This window comes from Anthonomus grandis, unplaced genomic scaffold (assembly GCF_022605725.1).
Source record: "Anthonomus grandis grandis unplaced genomic scaffold, icAntGran1.3 ctg00000502.1, whole genome shotgun sequence".
Taxonomy (NCBI): Eukaryota; Metazoa; Arthropoda; class Insecta; order Coleoptera; family Curculionidae; genus Anthonomus; species Anthonomus grandis.
Window position 1 is genome coordinate 22,597 of NW_026088519.1, and position 24,570 is coordinate 47,166.

Below are 24,570 nucleotides of genomic sequence, written 5' to 3' on the forward strand. Positions count from 1 at the left end.
GTGAGAAAAATGTCAATATCTTGATTTTTAGCGTATGGATTTCAGTAATTTTTTCAGTAGTTGCTTGAAATACCCTTGGAGTATCTTAGAAAATAACTATTTTAATAATTTAGCCACTAGAAATTAAGATATTCAATTTCCAATAAGAGACAAATTATTTTATTTCTTCCAGGCACTCCAGTGAGAAATATGTCAATATCTTGATTTTTAGTCTATGGATTTCAGTAGTTGCTTGAAATACCCTTGGAGTATCTTAAAAAATAAATATTTTAATAATTTAGCCACTAGAAATTAAGATATTCAATTTCCAATAAGAGACAAATTATTTTATTTCTTCCAGGCATTCCAGTGAGAAAAATGTCGATATCTTGATTTTTTGTGTATGGATTTCAATATTTTTTTCAGTAGTTGCTTGAAATGCCTTTGGAATATTTTAGAAAATAATTATTTCAATAATTTAGCCACTAGAAATTAGGATATTCAATTTCCAATAAGAGAAAAATTATGTTATTCCTTCCAGGCACTCCAGTGAGAAAAATGTCAATATCTTGATTTTTTGTGTATGGATTTGAGTAATTTTTTCAGTAGTTGCTTAGAATACCCTTGGAGTATCATAGAAAATAATTATTTTAATAATTTAGCCACTAGAAGAGACTTTGAAGTATCTTAAAAAATAATTATTTCAATAATTTAGCCACTAAAAATTAAGATATTCAATTTCCAATAAGAGACAAATTATTTTATTTCTTCCAGGCGCTCCAGTGAGAAAAATGTCAATATCTTGATTTTTAGTGTATGGATTTCAGTAGTTGCTTGAAATACCCTTGGAGTATCTTAGAAAATAATTATTTTAATAATTTAGCCACTAAAAATTAAGATATTCAATTTCCAATAAGAGAAAAATTATTTTATTCCTTCCAGGCACTCCAGTGAGGAAAATATCAATATCTTGATTTTTAGTGTATGGATTTCAATAATTTTTTTAGTAGTTGCTTGAAACGCTTTGGAGTATCTTAGAAAACAATTATTATAACAATTTAGACACTAGAAATCAAGATATCCAGTTGCCAATAAGAGAGAAATTATTTTATTCCTTCCAGGCACTTCAGTGAGAAAAATGTCAATATCTTGATTTTTAGCGTATGGATTTCAGTAATTTTTTCAGTAGTTGCTTGAAATACCCTTGGAGTATCTTAGAAAATAACTATTTTAATAATTTAGCCACTAGAAATTAAGATATTCAATTTCCAATAAGAGACAAATTATTTTATTTCTTCCAGGCACTCCAGTGAGAAAAATGTCAATATCTTGATTTTTAGTGTATGGATTTAAATAATTTTTTCAGTAGTTGCTTGAAATGCCTTTGGAGTATTTTAGACAATAATTACTACAATAATTTAGACACTAGAAATCAAGATATTCAGTTGCCAATAAGAGGGAAATTATTTTATTCCTTCAAGGCACTCCAGTGAGAAAAATGTCAATATCTTGATTTGTAGTGTATAGATTTCAATAACTTCAGCAGTTGCTTAAAAAGCCTTTAAAAGATGAAAGGATCCTTACAATCGTTGGTTTATATATGTGTTATCCAGTGTTCTACCTACATATATAAATATCTGAGTCACTATGCAACATTTGGAGATATCAACACATATACACACGTTACTCCAACAATCTTAAATTCTCACTGGTACAAAAGGGTCTAGAAATAAGATCCTTAAAGATATTCGCCTAATGATATAAATCTAATGATCAAATCTAATATAATTGTTTTAATGTACCTATGTATTGTGATTGTTTTTATTTAGGATAATTTTTTTGTGTATGTGATGTAAGTTATACAACTTGTAATATATTAGTATATTTTTTTCCTGACAATTCCAAAATAGAATTATCCAATTAATACGGAAATAAGCGATTTCAAATGATTTTGAAAAGATTATGACTTATGTTGTTAAACGCCTTAGTGAAATCCTTACAAACATCAACCTGAGTGTGAGTTTGAACATATTGAAGAAGCGATAACGTCGCATCCACCCCATACTGAATCGATTCGAAAACGACGCCCTTACCACGGCGACGTCGCGACGCCTCTACTTCCATGGAACAACTATCGCGAATCAGCTGGTTTTTCTACGGTTGATTGTGTCGCCCCTCGTCGATTAATAAATTTCATTTTAGTCGACTACCGACGCTACTTACGAGCGCAATTCTTTTCTGTTTTTTTTTTAGTAATTTAATCCAGTCGCTAATTGCGAAAAAAAAATTAATCGAGTGGGTTGCATGTCGTCGTCAATGTCGTGCGCGAGTGTGAGGAAACGTGACTAATATGCGCGAATATTTCTCCTTTGATTTGGAATAGGTCTTTGTGGAATTATGCTTTAATGGAATAGTGGAATAGGGTTGGAAGAATGAGTACCATTAAGGAGCTTGTGGACGTTTCCCAGGACGATTTTACTCGGAGTAGAATGTTAGAAGGTAAGGTCGAGGGTGGGATTTTAAATGAATCGATTTGGAATGATTGATCGATGAATTGGGGTTATTATTCAAGTTCAACTGGTTTGTTTGAGGATTGCTATACATATTTAGAAGAAAAAAAAGGATTTTCGGCATATTATATTTTCTGGCTAGGAAAACAATGCTTGAAATGCCACTTGTCATAGAGTGAAAGAGACGAGGGTCAACAAATAATAATTCCTATGGCACTTTTTATATTCTTACTCGTTTTTTCGAAATTCCAGGGTAAAACTATTGTTTACAAGTTGCTTATCTTAAAATTACCATTAAGTGGATTTAACTAATTTAATATTAATTTATTTAATATTACAAACACTTAAGTAGTTAGTGAATTCAGATAAATGTTAACGTATGTCAACAATTCATTTTAAGTTAAAATTTGATTTGGCCTTGGAACTTTGTATTAATAATATGATTAAAATGGAAACTTAAAGAAGTTGTGGAATCGGAGAAAAAATTATTTGCTTCCAGACAGTTAAAATTAAATAAAAAACTCGTTAACTGCCTGTGAGAAAATTGATGTTTTTATAGTATGATTCAACCATTTTCATAAAATGGACGCTCTGGTGGCTTAAGGAGACTTTGGGAAGTAGTTGAATCAGAGACAAAAAAATTATTTCCTTCTTACAGACAGTTAAAATTAAATAAAAACCCCTTAACTGCCTGTGAGAAAATTGATATTTTTATAGTATGATTCAACCATTTTTAGAAAATGGTCACTCTGGTTTCTTAAGGAGACTTTGGGAAGTAGTTGAATCAGAAAAAAAATTATTTCCTCCTTCCAGGCAGTCAGAATTAAATAAAACTCTGAAATCGCCTGTCAAAAAATTGTTTTTTTTATAGTGTGATTCAACTATATTCAGAAAATCCAAACTTCTGCACCATTTTACTTATTTTTAAATCATAAACATGATATTCTTCATCCAGTCTTCATTCCACTCAATGGCAAAGTCGATTATTACAAAACATTATTAAACAAGACAAAAGCAATTTATGTCGATAACAACAATTACACATTTCATTAACGAGAACGTCTTATTATAACCGAGTAGAAAAATGGTGCCTAGAGTTTCATAAGTACCGACTACCGCAATTTAATCACGCGGATTCGCCGTTAATAACGCAAAAATCCTAAATTGAATTTCGTACCCGAAAGGCAGAAACATGGATTTTATTCCATTATTTTCTCTTAATCTTATGATCCGTCTTCCGTCACTCGAGAGTGGAAACATCATTAAGTAGAAAACAATCATTACATTAAAATTACGTTTTATTTTCGTACTTTCGCGCCTCTTGATGACTTTATTTAATTCACGTTATAAAGTAAATTATTATTAAAATAGCCATTTTAAATGTAAAAGTTTTATAATTTACATACATACATACATACATACATACATACATAATGTCTTATAGGAAGGTTACCCACTTGTTTAACAGAAAGCAATAGGACAATTATTATGAGTAATTTTTTAAAGTGAATAATTAATTTGTTATTTATTAAATAGGAATACAAAGTTTAATATAGTGGATTTATAAACTTGACGACGTTATTTACGTGGCCACATGAATGTTCTTAGGAGATGTATATTTTTTTCTTTGACTCAAGTTTTCCTCAAGGATTAACTTCATGAAAGAAAATTAAATATTCTTACACTCAAAAATTACAAGAAATTTAATAACGGTTATTATATACACCACATTGCTTTGTAAAAACTAACGTCAAATTAAGTAAATTTAAAATTAATTTTAATGGTTAATTAACCAAAGGAACAAAAAAATTGACCGAGAATTTTCGGAATTTGCGGTCCAGACGCTTGTGGTTAACGAACTGCAAAGATTTTACTGTTTTTCGAATTAAGAACTTCGATCGAAGAGTTCAAGTTTATCGAGGGACTCTGAATTAAGATTAAATTAAATTAAATTAAATTGTTTCCATTTGGTAACGAGGCGGTAAATTTCGCGTGTTTATTTAAAATTAGGCAAAAAATATACGCAAGGTCAAACATGTTATAATGTAACGAACGTTGTATAGGCATTTAACCTTAAAACTCAAAGTTTGTTAGTTTAAAGTGGCTTTCCTATTAAATATTCACCGAGGCAATGTTCGTTTATTTTTAGACGGTTTAATAATATTATTATAACATATTACTATGCGCAATAAAAGTGATTAATGCTTATAATAATTTATTGTTATTCTGTACTACTGGTTTCTGGTAAAAAATTATGCTTGGTGGTGTTAGTAGAATAACGTTAATTAATTGACAAAATGCTTACGTGCAAAAAACCATATTTTTAATATTGACTTCTTACTTATAAAGATGTTTTATTATTAAGGGAGAAATGCACGTAATTGACTTAATACGTAGGTTAACATATAACTGTGCACGTTTTAACGTCCAATAAGAGGTTATCTTCAGGGCTCAGTAATAGTAAATCTCGATAGTGTGATAAAAGTTATAAAATAAATAAGTACACAATCAGTGCAATAAGACAGACTAAGGCTAAGATGGCTTTCAAATTGTAAACGTCCAAAAAACCATAATTTAAGTATCAAAGATATTTTATAGGAAAAATGTACTTGTTTAGTTTTAAATTACTAAAAATTCATCTATATAATTTATTTATTTACATCACTATATATATTTACATAAACTTGTTGAGTGTGACGGAAAAAAATATTAATGATATAACACAAAAACTATCGATACAAAAAAAAGATCTAATAATAAAGATTTGACCTCAATAGATGACCTTCAGAACTTTAGACAATGAACAAATAATTAGGAATAAACGAATCAAAAATGAATAACATTTACGCATTAGAATTATGTTCAAAAAACCATAATTTTAATAATTAGTTTGCTATGAAAGGGGTTATTCTTTTAACAGAAAAAATTAGGTTAAAAATAAAAAAATACGCAACAATTTAATCTTGCCGACGTTTTGGCGTCAATGGGGTAATCTTCAAGAGTTTAGAAAATGCACAAATAATAATCAATAAACGCATCAAAAATTGATAACCTTTCGAGATTGGAAATGCTAACGTTCATAAAACCATATTTTAAATATTATTTTGTAGGTAAAAAAAACGTTTTTCTTATTAAATAAAAACTGCATTCCTGTAAAGTATAAATAAGAAAAATGGATTTTTAAAATTTTATTTGAGGACGTTTTGGCCTCAATAGGGCAATCTTCAGGATTTTACAAAATAAACAAATAACAATCAAACATTAATAACCCTTACACATTAAATTGGATACGTTCAAAAAAACACATTCTTAATATAAAACTTTGTCCTGTAAAAGAGGTTTTTCTTATTAAATAAAAGTGCATCTGTAAGATCTAAATAAGATAAAAATTTTAAAAAATGCTTAAACATGATTTTTGTCGACGTTTTAGCTTCAATCAGATAATCTTCAGGACTTTACAAAATGAACAGACTGTAATCAATAAACTATCAAAAAAACTATAACATTGAAATTACCTACGTTCAAAAAGCCATATTTTTTATATTAAACGTTTCAATGTAAAAGAAAAAATGTATTCAAGTTACAAAAATATATTTTGAAATAGTAGACGTTCATAAAACCATATCTTTAAAAAACCAAATTGTTAATATTAAGCTTTTTGTTGTCAAAGAGGTTTTTCTTTTTACAGGAAAAATATATTCAAATTTCAGAAAAAAAAAACATTTAAATTGCATACGTTCATAAAACCATATATTTATTATTAAACTTAATATTAAGCTTCAATCAGTTAATCTTCAGGACTTTACAAAATGAACAGACTGTAATCAATAAACAAATCATAACGATAAAAAAAAACTATAACATTGAAATTACCTACGTTCAAAAAGCCACATTTTTTATATTAAATGTTTCACTATAAAAGAGTGTTTCTTTTTAAAGGAAAAATGTATTCAAATTTCAGAAAACAAAACATTTAAATTGCATACGTTCATTAAACCATATTTTTAATATTAAACTTTAAATTTACAAGGGTTTTTCTTACTAAATAAAAAATGCATCTGAAAATTATAAAATAAGAACGTGGCTCAAGAATTTTATTTTGCCGATGTTTTGGCATAAATAGCGTCATCTTCAGGACAATAATTAATAAACAAATCGAAAATCAGTAACTTTTACACAATGAAATTGCCTACGTTCAAAAAACCACATTTTTAACATTAAACTTGTTCTTGTAAAAAGGTTTCTCTTTTTAAAGAAAAAATTAAGTTAAAATTTTAAAAAATCCTCAAAAATTAAATTTTGCCAACGTTTTGGCATTAATGGGGTCATCTTCAGGACTTAAAAATTAATGAATAATAATCAATAAGCAAATCGAAAATTATTAACCTTTACATATTAAGATTGCCTACGCTCAAAAAACCACATTTTTTATATTAAACGTTTCAATGTAAAAGAGTGTTTCTTTTTAAAGGAAAAATGTATTCAAATTTCAGAAAACAAAACATTTAAATTGCATACGTTCATTAAACCATATTTTTAATATTAAACTTTAAATTTAAAAGGGTTTTTCTTACTAAATAAAAAATGCATCTGAAAATTATAAAATAAGAACGTGGCTCAAGAATTTTATTTTGCCGATGTTTTGGCATAAATAGCGTCATCTTCAGGACAATAATTAATAAACAAATCGAAAATCAGTAACTTTTACACAATGAAATTGCCTACGTTCAAAAAACCACATTTTTAACATTAAACTTGTTCTTGTAAAAAGGTTACTCTTTTTAAAGAAAAAATTAAGTTAAAATTTTAAAAAATCCTCAAAAATTAAATTTTGCCAACGTTTTGGCATTAATGGGGTCATCTTCAGGACCTAAAAATTAACGAATAATAATCAATAAGTAAATCAAAAATTATTAACCTTTACATATTGAGATTGCCTACGCTCAAAAAACCACATTTTTTATATTAAACGTTTCAATGTAAAAGAGTGTTTCTTTTTAAAGAAAAAATGTATTCAAATTTCAGAAAACAAAACATTTAAATTGCATACGTCCATTAAACCATATTTTTAATATTAAACTTTAAATTTAAAAGGGTTTTTCTTACGAAATAAAAAATGCATCTGAAAATTATAAAAAAATTTAAAATAAGAACGTGGCTCAAGAATTTTATTTTGCCGATGTTTTGGCATAAATAGCGTCATCTTCAGGACAATAATCAATAAACAAATCGAAAATCAGTAACCTTTACACAATGAAATTGCCTACGTTCAAAAAACCACATTTTTAACATTAAACTTGTTCTTGTAAAAAGGTTTCTCTTTTTAAAAAAAAAAAATAAGTTAAAATTTTAAAAAATCCTCAAAAATTAAATTTTGCCAACGTTTTGGCGTTAATGGGGTCATCTTCAGGACTTAAAAATTAACGAATAATAATCAATAAGCAAATCGAAAATTATTAACCTTTACATATTGAGATTGCCTACGCTCAAAAAACCAAATTTTTTATATTAAACATTTAACTGTAAAAGAGTGTTTCTTTTTAAAGGAAAAATGTATTCAAATATCAGAAAACAAAACATTTAAATTGCATACGTTCATTAAACCATATTTTTAATATTAAACTTTAAATTTAAAAGAGTTTTTCTTACGAAATAAAAAATGCATCTGAAAATTATAAAAAAGTTTAAAATAAGAACGTGGCTCAAGAATTTTATTTTGCCGATGTTTTGGCATAAATAGCGTCATCTTCAGGACAATAATCAATAAACAAATCGAAAATCAGTAACCTTTACACAATGAAATTGCCTACGTTCAAAAAACCACATTTTTAACATTAAACTTGTTCTTGTAAAAAGGTTTCTCTTTTTAAAGAAAAAAAGAGAAACCTTTTTAAAAGTTTTGGCATTAATGGGGTCATCTTCAGGACTTAAAAATTAACGAATAATAATCAATAAGCAAATCGAAAATTATTAACCTTTACATATTGAGATTGCCTACGCTCAAAAAACCACATTTTTTAAATTAAACGTTTAACTGTAAAAGAGTGTTTCTTTTTAAAAGAAAAATGTATTCAAATATCAGAAAACAAAACATTTAAATTGCATACGTTCATTAAACCATATTTTTAATATTAAACTTTAAATTTAAAAGGGTTTTTCTTACGAAATAAAAAATGCATCTGAAAATTATAAAAAAGTTTAAAATAAGAACGTGGCTCAAGAATTTTATTTTGCCGATGTTTTGGCATAAATAGCGTCATCTTCAGGACAATAATCAATAAACAAATCGAAAATCAGTAACCTTTACACAATGAAATTGCCTACGTTCAAAAAAACACATTTTTAACATTAAACTTGTTCTTGTAAAAAGGTTTCTCTTTTTAAAGAAAAAATTAAGTTAAAATTTTAAAAAATCCTCAAAAATTGAATTTTGCCAACGTTTTGGCATCAATGGGGTCATCTTCAGGACTTAAAAATTAACGAATAAAAATCAATAAGCAAATCGAAAATTATTAATCTTTACATATTGAGATTGCCTACGCTCAAAAAACCACATTTTTTAAATTAAACGTTTAACTGTAAAAGAGTGTTTCTTTTTAAAAGAAAAATGTATTCAAATATCAGAAAACAAAACATTTAAATTGCATACGTTCATTAACCCATATTTTTAATATTAAACTTTAAATTTAAAAGGGTTTTTCTTACGAAATAAAAAATGCATCTGAAAATTATAAAAAAGTTTAAAATAAGAACGTGGCTCAAGAATTTTATTTTGCCGATGTTTTGGCATAAATAGCGTCATCTTCAGGACAATAATCAATAAACAAATCGAAAATCAGTAACCTTTACACAATGAAATTGTCTACGTTCAAAAAACCACTTTTTTAACATTAAACTTGTTCTTGTAAAAAGGTTTCTCTTTTTAAAGAAACAATTAAGTTAAAATTTTAAAAAATCCTCAAAAATTAAATTTTGCCAACGTTTTGGCATTAATGGGGTCATCTTCAGGACTTTAAAATTAACGAATAAAAATCAATAAGCAAATCGAAAATTATTAACCTTTACATATTGAGATTGCCTACGCTCAAAAAACCACATTTTTTATATTAAACGTTTCAATGTAAAAGAGTGTTTCTTTTTAAACGAAAAATGTATTCAAATTTCAGAAAACAAAACATTTAAATTGCATACGTTCATTAAACCATATTTTTAATATTAAAAAAATAAATTAACTTTAAATTTAAAAGGGTTTTTCTTACGAAATAAACAATGCATCTGTAAATAATAAAAAAGTTTAAAATAAGAACGTGGCTCAAGAATTTTATTTTGCCGATGTTTTGGCATAAATAGCGTCATCTTCAGGACAATAATTAATAAACAAATCGAAAATCAGTAACTTTTACACAATGAAATTGCCTACGTTCAAAAAACCACATTTTTAACATTAAACTTGTTCTTGTAAAAAGGTTTCTCTTTTTAAAGAAAAAATTAAGTTAAAATTTTAAAAAATCCTCAAAAATTAAATTTTGCCAACGTTTTGGCATTAATGGGGTCATCTTCAGGACTTAAAAATTAACGAATAATAATCAATAAGCAAATCGAAAATTATTAACCTTTACATATTAAGATTGCTTACATTCAAAAAACCACATTTTTAACTTTAAATTTAAAGTGTAAAAAGGGATTTTTTATCAAATAAAAACTATATTGCTGTAAGATATATAAATTAAGAAATTGCTTGAAAATTATATTTACCTACGTTTTGGTCTCAATAAGGTAATCTTCAGGACTTTGCAAAATGAACAAGTAATAATCAATAAACCAAGCAAAAAGTAATAAACCTTTACACAGTGAAATTAGGTCAAAAAATATTACAATAATACAAGCATATGTTCAAAAAACCACATTTTTAATAATAAACTTTTCCCGTGTAAAAGAGCTTTTCCTTTAAAAAATATAAACAAAAAAAAATCCTCAAAAAGTCTATCTAGCGAAGTTTTGGCGTTAATGAGGTAATCTTCAGGACTTTAAAAAATGCGTAAATACTAATCAATGTACAAAAAAGTAATTGATAATTAAAAACACAATGAAATTTCTTACTTGCATCTGTACGGTGTAATTAAGTTAAGAGTTGCTCAAAAATTCTATTTTGTCGTCGTTTTGGCCTCAATAAGGTAATCACGTGCAAAAATCCATAATTTTTATATTGAAGTCTTAAAGAAGGAAAAAAGCAATTATTTGATATAAATAGGTCAAGTTCCTTAGACAATCACACAAAAATATATCGCCGATGTTTTGAGATTCATAAAGTAATCCTCAGGCTCTCAAGCTTCTTTATAAATGTTATAAAACATCTCTCAGTCTTACAAAGTACTTTTATGACTTCATTAAAGCAACCGTGCATATTAAATTTATTTAAAAATAAAAACCAGCCTTGCCTATTCTTTAACAACATTTTTATGGGTAATTTCTACCGAAGACTGCTGCTGCAGCATTCCAATTTACCTAATTACATAGCGAATTCATGGCGGCAATTAGTACGTGACGAATGAAAGGAATAACGTGCGGTACGTCCTAACTCCTCCCGATGTTTCTATTGCTATCATAAATGTCTCGAAACTGATTTTATTCAGCTTATGTATCATAATGGCCAATAAGTAATTAATTAATTAATAACGCCTTAAGAGTGAAAACTTATCAGCAGCAAAACGCACCGGAATCCATTTCCTACTTTTTGCGGTTATTTACTTAATTTTCTGTGGCTTATTCGCACCGGCGGGTCAACGCACCTCCATTAATTTCACACATAAAGTTAAGAAAGTTTAACAATAAAACGTCGTAATTACTTAAACGAAAATTTCAGTTAAAAGGTTCGCATAGAACAAACAAACAGGCATAATTGTTTATCACTAATAAAATTAATTTAATTGTTTATTATTAATGTAACTTACGTAATGTAAAAAAGAATTGTTGTGTACTGAAACTGGAGAATCTTCGGTAACTTTATACTTGCAGTTTTTTTTTCTATTTTATTCGCAATTTAAACCAGATGGCAATTTAATCTCTTAGAAGCATGCACCTGTATCCAGCTAAAAAAATGATATAAATTACAATGAAAGAAGATATATGAAGAATAGAATAGCGTTTTTTCTTATGTGCCTTTATTGATACAACTTTCGCTATGTAATGATCACTTGGCCTATATTAAACATCATTAAAATTAAATATAAATAAATATTTTGTCATTTGAATGACTACACTACAAATCATAAGAACTGTGACATTATTTGCATATTTTAATGATTAAGTATATGCTTTGTCTATTAAAGCAGATTTCCTTCTGCATATTCATAGTTTATTAAGGAAATCTTCCTTTTATGAAGATCTTTTTGGACAGAGTAATGATTGTAATTAGAAAGCAATTAATACAAGACCCTTCTAATCTTAACGAATCATTTATCGGTAATATTTCCTGTGCAAAGTACGAAATTAAATGAGAGTTTCGATTGACAAAAGCGTGGGAATTAACTATTATAGTGATTAGACGAAATCGCCTCAAGTCGTATAAAAAGCATAAAATAAAAACATGACATACGAGTATTTGCTATTAATTTAATGCCGGTAACGTGTTAGGAAATCGACATTTTTATATTAAGTGCATTTCATAGTTAAGGAACGAGTACAAAGACTAGAAAAAAATAAAAACACTATTTAACAGAAAACTCATAAACTTAACCAGATGCTTTAAGAACTGAATAAAAATTAGTATTGGAATAAAAAAATACTCATATATTAATAATTGCTTGACAATTTTCCTTTTTTTGCACATTTTGAAGTAAATTAACTTTTTATCATAAGAAACCAACTTTATCACAAACAAAAATTTTGTGCTCTAGGATTTTTTCCGTTCAAGATTTTTTTACAAGAATACCCATAAAAGACTTTAAAAATTATGTGTGTACAATGTACCTAGAAATATAGATTAAAAAAAATATTTAGCATTTTCATTTAAATGTATAGTCTTAGCTGTTTCAGGTACATTACAAATGTACAGGTCCAATATAAATGTAATGTACATTATAAAAATATGGATCCTTTTCAGAGTTATTTAAATTTGTATTAGAATTATCTGCGGTAATATTTAAATCTGCTGACTAAAGATCACCTTTGGAAGATTTTAGTTTAATTAATCAAATTTAAAAACGTTAACGTTCTTTTAAACTTCAGGAGACTTGAAACATGATAATTGACACATGATAATTGCTCGACGAGTTAGTCCAAGTTGACTAATCGTTATTTCAGGCACTTTTTTCACAAACTCCTTTTTGCATCAGGCTACTTTCAAGTAAGATTTAGATTAGTGAGACACTTAGTTCAGGATATTAAGTGCCTAAAAGTAATCTCTAAGTAAGTTCCTAAAAAGCCTGGAAAAAGTGTCTAATTAAAGAAAAAGTCTGTAATAAGTGACCAATTACAGAAGAACCTCAAATTAATTGACTAATTGATTTTTGTTTAAAATTCCCTTTAAATTTGCCGAAAAACGCCTAAGAATCATGCTGTAGAAACTCAGAAAAAATTAAATTTTACACTGTTATAGTCAGCATACAAAATAAATGCTTGGATTGGATAAATGTTTGGATTTTGGTCCTGGATAACTTGGAAAGTTTTGCCTGGATCACTTTATACCTTGAACAATATTTATAGGGCACTCTTTTCTCATTATAAAAGTATTTTTTATCTTCACTAGTTTTTGAGATATAAGTCGCTTAGTCCAAGTCGATAAATCCTTCTTTCAGGCACTTAACCTCTTTTTTGCGTCACCTAAAGGCTACTTCAAGTATCTAGATTTGTGAGTCACTTAGTCCAGGATATTAAATGACTTTAAGTGCCTGAAAGTAGTCTCTAAGTAAGTTCCTGAAAGGTCTGGAAAAATTGGCTAATTAAAGAAAAAGTCTGTAATAAGTATCCAATTACAGAAGTACCTCAAATGCCCGAAAGAAATTTATCTATTAACCCGAGAGCCTGGAATAAATATCTAATTAATTAAAAGATTTCTATAAATTAACTTAAGTGCCTGTAAGTAACTTCTGAGCAATTTAAATTCCTGGAATAAGTGATCGATTAAAAGTTAAGAATGCACTTAGTTCAGGCTCTTAATCTCTCTTAGGGTGACCTACACTTTGGAATAAATGCTTGAAAAACTTAAACAAGTGACTAATTGATTTTTGTTTATAATTGCCTTTAAATTTGCCGAAAAACGCCTAAGAATCATGCTGTAGAAGCTCAGAAAAAATTAAGTTTTACACTCTTATAGTCAGCATACAAAATAAATTCTCGTTTGGATTTTGGACCTGGATAACTTGGAAAGTTTTTCCTGGATCACTTTATATTTTGAACAATATTTATAGGGTACTCTTTTCTCATTATAAAAGTAGTTATTTCACACTTTTATCTTCACTAGTTTTTGAGATATAAGTCGCTTAGTCCAAGCTGATAAATCCTTCTTTCAGGCACTTAAACCTCTTTTTTGCGTCACCTAAAGGCTACTTCAAGTATTTAGATTTGTGAGTCACTTAGTCCAGGATATTAAGTTACCTTAAGTGCCTAAAAGTAATCTCTAAGCATGTTCCTAAAAAACTTGGAAGAAGTGGCTAATTTAAGCAGCGGTCATAGAAGTACCTCAAATGTCTGGAAGAAATTTATTTATTAATCCGAAAGCCTGGAATAAATAGTTAATTAATTAAAGGGTTTCCACAAGTTAACACAGTGCCTGAAAAACGCTTAAAAATCATGCGGTTGAAGCTCAGAAAAAAATAATTTTTTAGACTCTTAAATAGATTTTGGACCTGGATAACTTGGAACGTTTTGCCTGGATCACTTTATACGTCAAACAACATTCATAGGGTACTCTTTTCTCATTATAAAAGTATTAATCTCACATTTTTATCTTCAGTAGTTTTTGAGATATAAGTCGTTTAAACCAAGCTGATTAATCCTTGTTTCAGGCACTTAAACCCCTTTTATGCGTCACTTGAAGGCTACTTTTAGGTATTTATATTAGTTAGTGAGACACTTAGTTCAGGATATTAAGTTACTTAAAGTGCCTGGAAGTAAGTTCCTAAAGAGCCTGGAAAAAGTGACTAATTAAAGCAAAGGTGTGTAATTGGTCTTTTGGTATATCAACGTCTTTTGACGAATCCTAAAAGCAATTAAGGTAAATGACTTGACTTTAAAAACACCCTTTACTTCGTTATTTTATCTTCTGCATGTAGAAGCTTTTAATAATCTTCGTTGTTTTATCTAAGGGTTTATGAGTCCACCCATGATTGTCTTGTAATAGAGTTTCGTCCACTTTGAGTTTGAGTATAGCATATGTAATAAATCTTCTGAATGATTGTCACGCAATATCTGGATTTATGGGAGCTGGATTCAGTAGCACCTCATCATCTTTCGTCTAACCTAAAAAATTACCTCCAAGAACTATGGAACTGGTACTTTATTTATATTTATCTCAATAGTAATTTTCCATCTGGCCTGAATTAACTCAAAATTTCCAAATTCTGTTTCGACTTCAGGTCTGTTCAGGGGATTAAAATGTTTGGCGTCATTTATGGCCTAAAATTCCACCCTATTGTGGGCTAAATAAATTTTAATCCTAAGGGTGGCCAGTCAGACCGTCTTCTCGCTAAACCCTACAATAAATTAATCCATTTGGGTTTGACCAATGTGCGAGGCACATGGGTGTTATTTTATTTTACCTGCCTGTATGCAAATTTATTAATAATTAAAACATCGACTAATTATCGATTCATGTTACGTACACGCGAAAATATTAACGGTTAAATGTTAATAGCGGTATATAGTGACATTAAATAAAGTGTATCCCACTTAAAAACAATATTGTAAGATAATTTTTTAAATGCAAGGTTCGCGTTCTAGTCTTCCGTAATTCGAAGGAAAAATTCGTAATTTATTATGTATGATGTATTACACAAGTGTCTAATGTTAACATGCCCGTTGACATTTACAACATGCCATAAATCGTTATTTTTTGGTGACAAGATGCCTAAAAGTTGTTTGTTTATTGTCGTTTAGGCATAGGTATAACTTTTGACAAAGTGGTCATAACTCAAAAAGTAGACCAGATACAATTTTGAAAATTTGTCCTCGTATCCTTTTAACAATTTGACTCGATACATTTTTCAAAATATAGGCAGAATTTTAAGAAAATTTTTTTTTATGAAAAATTATTATTTTTTTAAATTTTACACAGTGTCCATTACTCAAAAAGTAGGCCAGATACAATTTTCAAAATTTGTACACGTATTCCTTGAATAATTTAAATGGGTACTTATTTCAGTGTTTTTCAAAATATGAACAGAATTTCGAGAAAAAAAGAAATTTTTGGAAAAATTATATTTTTTTATTTCACAAAGTGCCCAATACTCAAAAAGTAGACCAGATACAAGGTCTAAATTCTCAAGGTCTACAGAAATTATGGTTTTTAAAACTTTTAATAGTTCTGAAGAATTTGTAAAAGTTTTGTTGGAGCAGTCGGTAGGATGCCCGGAAATATCAGGTTAAGGCACTGACAGCTTGTAATGCATATAAAATGGCTTGAAATGCCTGGAAGAAGTAATTTTTTCAAGCATTTATGTAAAAGCAACCTATACCAATACCAGCAATTGAAGTGCCTAAAGCATAACTCTTCCAGGCATTTGAATAAAATCGGAATATAAAATATTGAAATCCTGAAGAATTTGTATAAGTTTTATTGGAGCAGTTGGTAGGATGCCCGGAAATATGCGATTAAAGCAATGACGAAATAACAGAGAATATTTTTTTATGTATTTGGATATTTCAGTATTTGATTTATATTTGTATCTCAAAATCAGTTGAGACGTGAAAACTGGGAAAAAAGTACAACTTTCATTTTTCTCAAAAATCCTTAATTTCTTATAAATTATTATTCTTATAAAAAGAATAGAAAATATTTTTTTACATATTTTGGCGTTTGACTCATTCTTCTACCTATAACAGCAAAAAAGTTATATGAGTTTTTGGAAATCAGTCGACGTAAAACTGGCAAAAAAAGTAAAATATAAAGATTTCTCAAAAACCGTTAATTTCTCATAAAATTTTACTCTTACCTAAAACATAGAGAAAAATTAAATACACAAATCAGTTTTTGATTCACTTTTCTCTCTATTGTAGCAAAAAAGTTATCATAGTTTTGGAAAATTACTTGAACCATAAAAATGGCAAAGAAGTAAAATTATATTTTTCTCAAAAACCGTTAATTTCCCATAAAACTTTATTCTTACATAAAGAATAGAGAATCAGTGGGTACACAAAGCAACCTTTAATTTACCTTTCTATCTCCAATAGTAAAAAAGTTATCCCAGTAAGGGTCAAAAAAATTCAATATTAATTTTTCTCAAAAACCGTTAATTTCTCAGAAATTATTATACTTATAAAAAAAATTTGAAATATTTTTTTACATATTTTAACGTTTGATTCATTCTTCTATCTGTAATAGTAACAAAGTTATCCCAATTTTTGTAAATCAGTTGAGATGTGAAATTGCCAAAAAAGTAAAATTTTAATTTGACTCAAAAACCGTTGACCGAACAATTTTATTCCTATATAAATATTAGAGAATCATTGGATACATGTTCCTGGTTTTGATACCTTGGTTGCATCAGGGTTAGAAGTGTCTAACATATCGTCATGGAACACGTTGGTATTTTTGTTTTGATAAAAGATAATCTTGTTTTTATCATAACTTTCTTAACTTTAATGATTTTAAACCACCACCATTTTTAAGATTTTTATAGACACTTCAAAAAACATCCATTGCTTTTTTCAAAAATATTAAATAGATAGATGATCTTACTTAGATATTTAATCTTACAAATCATGCTTATTAAACTAAAGTATCTCAATATACAGAGTAAATCAGCTAAGTGTGGTCTAAAACACCACCACAAGTAGTACCATAACAACCTTCTTAAGCCCCCCATATAACCTAAGGAAAACCCAAAAAAAAAACACTCAGGTCCTAGCACTGGACAATAATCTTGCTTTTACCGCCGTACCATCATCAATGCACCAGCAGTCGCACTGTTATTACCACAGAAGGTACCACGGAGCGGTAGGTAGTACGGTATTACCCACCGCACATTTCAACGGACAAGAAGTTTGTTGTTTCTTATACATCGAGATGTTGTCGCCTTAACAGCTGACAAAGTCGATTTTTCGCGTGTGTGTGTGTTTATATACTTTAGTGTAGGTACTAACATTTTTGTACTATTGTTGTTGATTTTTTTCTGGAAAAATGAGTGATGGATCGGAGCTGCACTCGGCTACGAACTCGACGTTGAACTCGCTTGATTATTGGGATTATACCATCGAATTGGAGTGTCTGCAGAGCAATGCAGGTATGAGGGATGGGCAATTAATGGGTTTCGTAGAATATTAATCAGGTATAAATTGGTATCAATTTTTAGGAGCAAAATTTCATGGAATTAAAATTCTTCAGGTTCATCGGTTTTAATTCCCACCAAACATCCTCTTATTCTTTATAATTAGACAAGGCAGTGATATTTACAATTTAATTAATTCGTGAGAATTTAACCATCAACAACGAGCTGCGTGCCTGCACTCTTTAACTTTATAAGACATCTTAACAATGCTAGAAATTAAAAAATAACAACAATTACGAGGTTTAAATGCTAATGAACTTTACTGTAGTGTATATAGTTCCCATAAAATATCCGCCTATTTTTTTTTTAAATAAAATATTCAATTTTCAAAATAAAGTAAAGCAAGGTCGCCAAGACCATTTAAGATTCTCGTATTCACTCTTGCAAAACGGTTCATTTCAGTCAAATGAATTTTATGTAACAATATATATGCAAGTGTAATTATGCCCATTCTTTCGGTAATTTACTATGGCAATAATTGTTTATAGCCTATTAACTTGTAATGATGTAATTTTTTTTTAAACTACAACCCCTTGATTAGAAATGTAATAATGTAAGTGATTTTTTCCAAGCATTTGAGGTCACTTTTTACTTATTCTGCTAACTTTTTAATTTTATCACTGATCACATTTTCCAAGTGATAAGAAACCTGTACTGCCTGTAATCAATAAAAAAATCTTACTTTTCCAGGTATTTCCAATAATTATTCAATAGAAAATTAATAAAACGACTAGAACTGCCTGAAATAAGCGAAAAATTCATATTTTTCCAAGCACCCGAGGTCTTTTTATAAATTTCCCAGACAATTAAACGAAAAACTTAATAAAATTACTATGCCTGCCTAAAATAAGTTACAAACACTTTTTTCCCGTCGTTTGATGTTATTTTTTACTTCTTCCAGGAATCTGAGGTTTTTTTGACTTATTCCAGATATGCTACGAATGCCTGCACTTGAAGGATAAAATGACTTCGACTGCTTGAAATGTAAATGTAAATTTTTATGCCTTCCAGGTATTTAAAGGAAAAAAATTATGAAATGAATATCGCTATAAAATAAGTGAAAAGTTATTTTTATTTCAGGCATTTGAGGTCATTTTTTACTTCTGCCAGGCATTCAATGAAGGAAATATATAAAATTCTGTAAAATTATTGCCTTCAATAAGTAAAAAATTATTTTTCGCCCAGAGGTCATTTCCTAACAAGAACGGGACATTTGCTACTTGTTTTAGGTATACAAAAAAAAAAAAAAAAGATTAATAAAACGACTGTAACTACCTGAAATAAGTTTTTTTCCAGGCATTTGAGGTAATTTTTTACTTCTGCCAGGCATTCAATGAATAAAATATATGAAATTCCTTAAAATGACTGCCTGAAATAGGTAAAAATTAATTTTTCTTCCAGAGGTCATTTCCTCAGAAGAAGAGGACATTTGCTCCTTGTTCCAGGCATACAAAAAAAAGATTAATAAAACGACTGTAACTGCCTGAATTAAGTTTTTTTTCCAGGCATTTGAGGTCATTTTTTACTTCTCCCAGGCATTCAATGAAGGAAATATATAAAATTCTGTAAAATTACTGCCTTAAATAAGTAAAAAATTATTTTTTGCCCAGAGGTCATTTCCTAAGAAGAAGAGGACATTTGCTCCTTGTTCCAGGCATACAAAAACGAGATTAATAAAATGACTGTAACTGCCTAAAATAAGTAATTTTTTTCCAGGCATTTGAGGTAATTTTTTACTTCTGCCAGGCATTCAATGAAGAAAATATATGAAATTCCTTAAAACAACTGCCTGAAATAGCTAAAAATTATTTTTCCCCCAGAGGTCATTTCCTCAGAAGAAGAGGACATTTGCTCCTTGTTGCAGGCATGCAAAAACAAGATTAATAAAATGACTGTAACTGCCTGAAATAAGTAATTTTTTTCCAGGCATTTGAGGTTATTTTTTACTTCTGCCAGGCATTCAGTGAAGGAAATATATAAAATTCTGTAAAATTGCTGCCTTAAATAAGTAAAAAATTATTTTTCGCCCAGAGGTCATTTCCTAACAAGAACGGGACATTTGCTACTTGTTCCGGGTATACAAAAAAAAGATTAATAAAACGACTGTAACTGCCTGAATTAAGTTTTTTTTCCAGGCATTTGAGGTTATTTTTTACTTCTGCCAGGCATTCAATGAAGGAAATATATAAAATTCTGTAAAATTACTGCCTTCAATAAGTAAAAAATTATTTTTCGTCCAGAGGTCATTTCCTAACAAGAACGGGACATTTGCTACTTGTTCCAGGTATACAGAAAAAAAGATTAATAAAACGACTGTAACTGCCTGAATTAAGTTTTTTTTCCAGGCATTTGAGGTTATTTTTTACTTCTGCCAGGCATTCAATGAAGGAAATATATAAAATTCTGTAAAATTACTGCCTTCAATAAGTAAAAAATTATTTTTCGCCCAGAGGTCATTTCCTAACAAGAACGGGACATTTGCTACTTGTTCCAGGTATACAGAAAAAAAGATTAATAAAACGACTGTAACTGCCTGAATTAAGTTTTTTTTCCAGGCATTTGAGGTTATTTTTTACTGCTGCCAGGCATTCAATGATGAAAATATATGAAATTCCTTAAAACGACTGCCTGAAATAGGTAAAAATAAATTTTTCTTCCAGAGGTCAGTTCCTAAGAAGTAGAGGACATTTGCTCCTTGTTCCAGGCATACAAAAACAAGATTAATAAAATGACTGTAACTGCCTAAAATAAGTAATTTTTTTCCAGGCATTTGAGGTCATTTTTTACTTCTGCCAGGCATTCCATGAAGGAAATATATAAGATTCTGTAAAATTACTGCCTTCAATAAGTAAAAAAATATTTTTCGCCCAGAGGTCATTTCCTAACAAGAACGAGACATTTGATACTTGTTCCAGGTATACAAAAAAAAAAGATTAATAAAACGACTGTAACTGCCTGAATTAATTTTTTTTTCCAGGCATTTGAGGTCATTTTTTACTTCTGCGAGGCATTCATTGAAGGAAATATATGAAATTCCTTAAAACGACTGCCTGAAATAGGTAAAAATTAATTTTTCTTCCAGAGGTCAGTTCTTAAGAAGTAGAGGACATTTGCTCCTTATTCCAGGCATACAAAAACAAGATTAATAAAATGACTGTAACTGCCTAAAATAGGTAATTTTTTTCAGGCATTTGAGGTCATTTTTTACTTCTGCCAGGCATTCAATGAAGGAAATATATAAAATTCTGTAAAATTACTCCTTAAATAAGTAAAAAATTATTTTTCGCCCAGAGGTCATTTCCTAACAAGAACGAGACATTTGCTACTTGTTCCAGGTATACAAAAAAAAAAATTAATAAAACGACTGTAACTGCCTGAATTAATTTTTTTTTCCAGGCATTTGAGGTCATTTTTTACTTCTGCCAGGCATTCAATGAAGGAAATATATAAAATTCTGTAAAATTACTGCCTTCAATAAGTAAAAAATTATTTTTCGCCCAGAGGTCATTTCCTAACAAGAACGGGACATTTGCTACTTGTTCCAGGTATACAGAAAAAAGATTCATAAAACGACTGTAACTGCCTGAATTAAGTTTTTTTTCCAGGCATTTGAGGTTATTTTTTACTTCTGCCAGGCATTCAATGATGAAAATATATAAAATTCCTTAAAACGACTGCCTGAAATAGCTAAAAATTAATTTTTCTCCCAGAGGTCATTTTCTAAGAAGTAGAGGACATTTGCTCCTTGTTCCAGGCATGCAAAAACAAGATTAATAAAATGACTGTAACTGCCTGAAATAAGTAATTTTTTTCCAGGCATTTGAGGTTATTTTTTACTTCTGCCAGGCATTCAATGAAGAAAATATATAAAATTCTGTAAAATTACTCCTTAAATAAGTAAAAAATTATTTTTCGCCCAGAGGTCATTTCCTAACAAGAACGAGACATTTGCTACTTGTTCCAGGTATACAAAAAAAAAAGATTAATAAAACGACTGTAACTGCCTGAATTAATTTTTTTTTCCAGGCATTTGAGGTCATTTTTTACTTCTGCCAGGCATTGTAAGAAAAAATTGAATAAAATAACTGCAATTGCCTGAATAGAGATAATTTCGTAATTGTTCCAGATACTCTATGACTGCCTGTAAAAACGTGATTTTCTTTATTTTCCAGGCATTTGAGGTAATTTTTTACATGCCAAGGGAAAAAATTAAGAATACGTTGAAAAATTTATAAAATGTCATCACAATTGTTATATTTCCATATATATATTTTCGAGGCATTTGAAAACAATTTTTACACTTTCCAAACATTTAATGGAATAAATCAATAATTGATTCAATATGTTACTTTAGTGACCCAGTTTAATTGTTTTGAGTTCTTAGGGTTGAGTTATATATGGGGTTTAATTATTTGTTCTCTTTATTGACAATGTTTCGGTCTATATTAAGACTTCTTCAGGGCGCTATACTTTTAAAAAAAAAACGTAAAAACAATTTCTAGGCATTTAAGGTAATTTTTTACTTCTTTCAGGCATTTAATGGAAACAAATTATAAAAAATGCTACGAGTACCTGAAGTAAGTCAAAACCTATTTTTCTTCCATGCATTCAAAGGAAAAATGTAATAAAATAACTGCCACTCTGTGAAAACTTATTTTTCCAAACGTTTGAGGTCATTTTTTACTTGTTCCAGTTATTCTACGACTGCTTGTAATAAGTGAAAAACTATTTTTCTTCCAGGCATTGTTTATTTCTTATGAATATTCAAGAAAACTCATTTTGAACTCATTTTCAGTTTTAACCTTCTTATGTCTTTCAAATTTTCATATTTTCCAGGCTTCTGGAGCTCAATTCAGGCATCTCCTGGTTATTCCAGGCTTTCATATTTTCCATACTCTTCGAGTAATTTTTGATTCTATTTAAGGCATTTCAAATTATTTTCTATTTTATTATTGATTTTTTCGTATCTTCCAGGCTAACGTAATCATTTTTTATTCCATTCCAGGTAAAAATGATGAAATTTCCAAGATTTTTGAAATGCCAAAATGGATCAAGGGAAATATATGTAATCCTGAAATATTTCAAATTCATTCCTGGAATAAATGAAGCTTCAGTATGCAAAAAAAATAGAGGAAAAAGAGAGAAAGGGTATTCGAATATTGACTATTTAGAAAATTATCAATTCAAGATTTTTAGAGTAAATGAAATATATGGGGACAATCGAGAAACTATTAGAAGTTTTATAAATGTTTATTAAAATTGTTACATGCACCTGCCTAAAATAATTGAAAAACTATTTTTCTTCCAGGTGTTTGGGGTCATTTTTACTTGGTTTCCAGATATGCTACGACTGCCTGTAATAACTCTCTTACTTTTCCAGACATTTGAGATTATGTTTTTCTTCCATGCATTCAAGCGAAAATTGGTTTTTTTTTATTCCAGGCATTTAAGGTCATTTTTTTTTCCAAGATGGCACCCGTCCGCCATTTTGAATGTTTATCATAACCCCACATTCATCCCTACAAAAAACCATCTAGCCTCACTTTAGATTGACAACTGACAAATGCGTGACACATATTGGGCCGCGTTCACACGTGTGCCACACATAAGGTTTTCCTTGTTATTAAATTATTCGCGCTATTTGTTATTAATAAACATTAGCACTGTAATTAATAAACATTAACATAGATACAGTTTATTACTGCTAACAGGTGCGATAAGTAAAGTGAATAAATCAATTGTGCCCACACTAATTCAACTTTCCTTAATTTAATTCCTTAAAGTAATTAGCGTCGAAGCAAGTTGGTATATACAACAAAACGATCGAACAATTAAAGTCGTTCGGATTTTGTGGCGAATCGACGATTATTATTGACAGATGAATGGTAGTTTGTAATTAAACTAAGAAAACAGGGAAATAATCGCAGAATTGAGTTATCAAACGAGAATTCGTTCGTTAGGTAACTCCTTATTGAGGTTAATGGTCGGGAGGAACAGTTACGTAAATCAACAGAGAAAAAATGATTTATAAAGTTGCCGTTGACGCGCCAACGTCAGTGCATTGCTCTTTATATGGTTGATATTTAGAACGTTCTAGGAACATCCTACTTAAATATTTATATGAGTTATTGCTACACCCACGGTTTAGATGTAGGTACAAACTGGGTCGGTGTAAGTAGCCTTAATTGGGTTAAAAATAAACATGTATCTTATCTATCTCTAATTACATAATAACTCCTTTATATAATGCCTAAATTATAATAGTTCCATTAGACTGCCCATAAAAAAGCCCGAATTAATTGAAAACGAATATGAGTAGTACCAAAGTACAAGTGTTCTATGAGGTATAATTAACCTTTGCTTACATTATATGTCGTGTATATAACAGTTCATATACAGGAAATAATTTTTTTTATACAAGGTTAAGTTCAGGGATAAAATACATATAGTGATTCCTTTACGCGCCTGACTTTATATGCCCATTAGCCATCTGCTGTACAAGTGCCATTAATGTTCTGTAAATGTATGTTAATTTAAAATTTACAACGTTTAACATTTATGTTACGAAGCAGTTAATAACATTAATGCAACGTTAA

The 24,570-nt window shown here is 29.1% G+C and overlaps 1 protein-coding gene across 2 annotated transcripts in view; it reads left to right on the forward strand.

Moving 5' to 3' along the window:
• Nucleotides 1–2,111: 2,111 nt before the first annotated feature.
• Nucleotides 2,112–24,570, forward strand: part of LOC126749701 (cerebellar degeneration-related protein 2-like) — a 33,528-nt gene continuing 11,069 nt past the window's right edge. Inside the window, exon 1 of one of the 2 annotated variants that reach the window (XM_050459384.1) lies at nt 2,112–2,478. In XM_050459384.1, the coding sequence (XP_050315341.1) occupies nt 2,412–2,478 (67 nt within the window). In that variant the 5' untranslated portion in view covers nt 2,112–2,411. Of the gene's footprint in view, nt 2,479–17,611; nt 17,930–24,570 lie in introns of those variants that run through there. The other variant, XM_050459383.1, reaches the window with a different exon arrangement.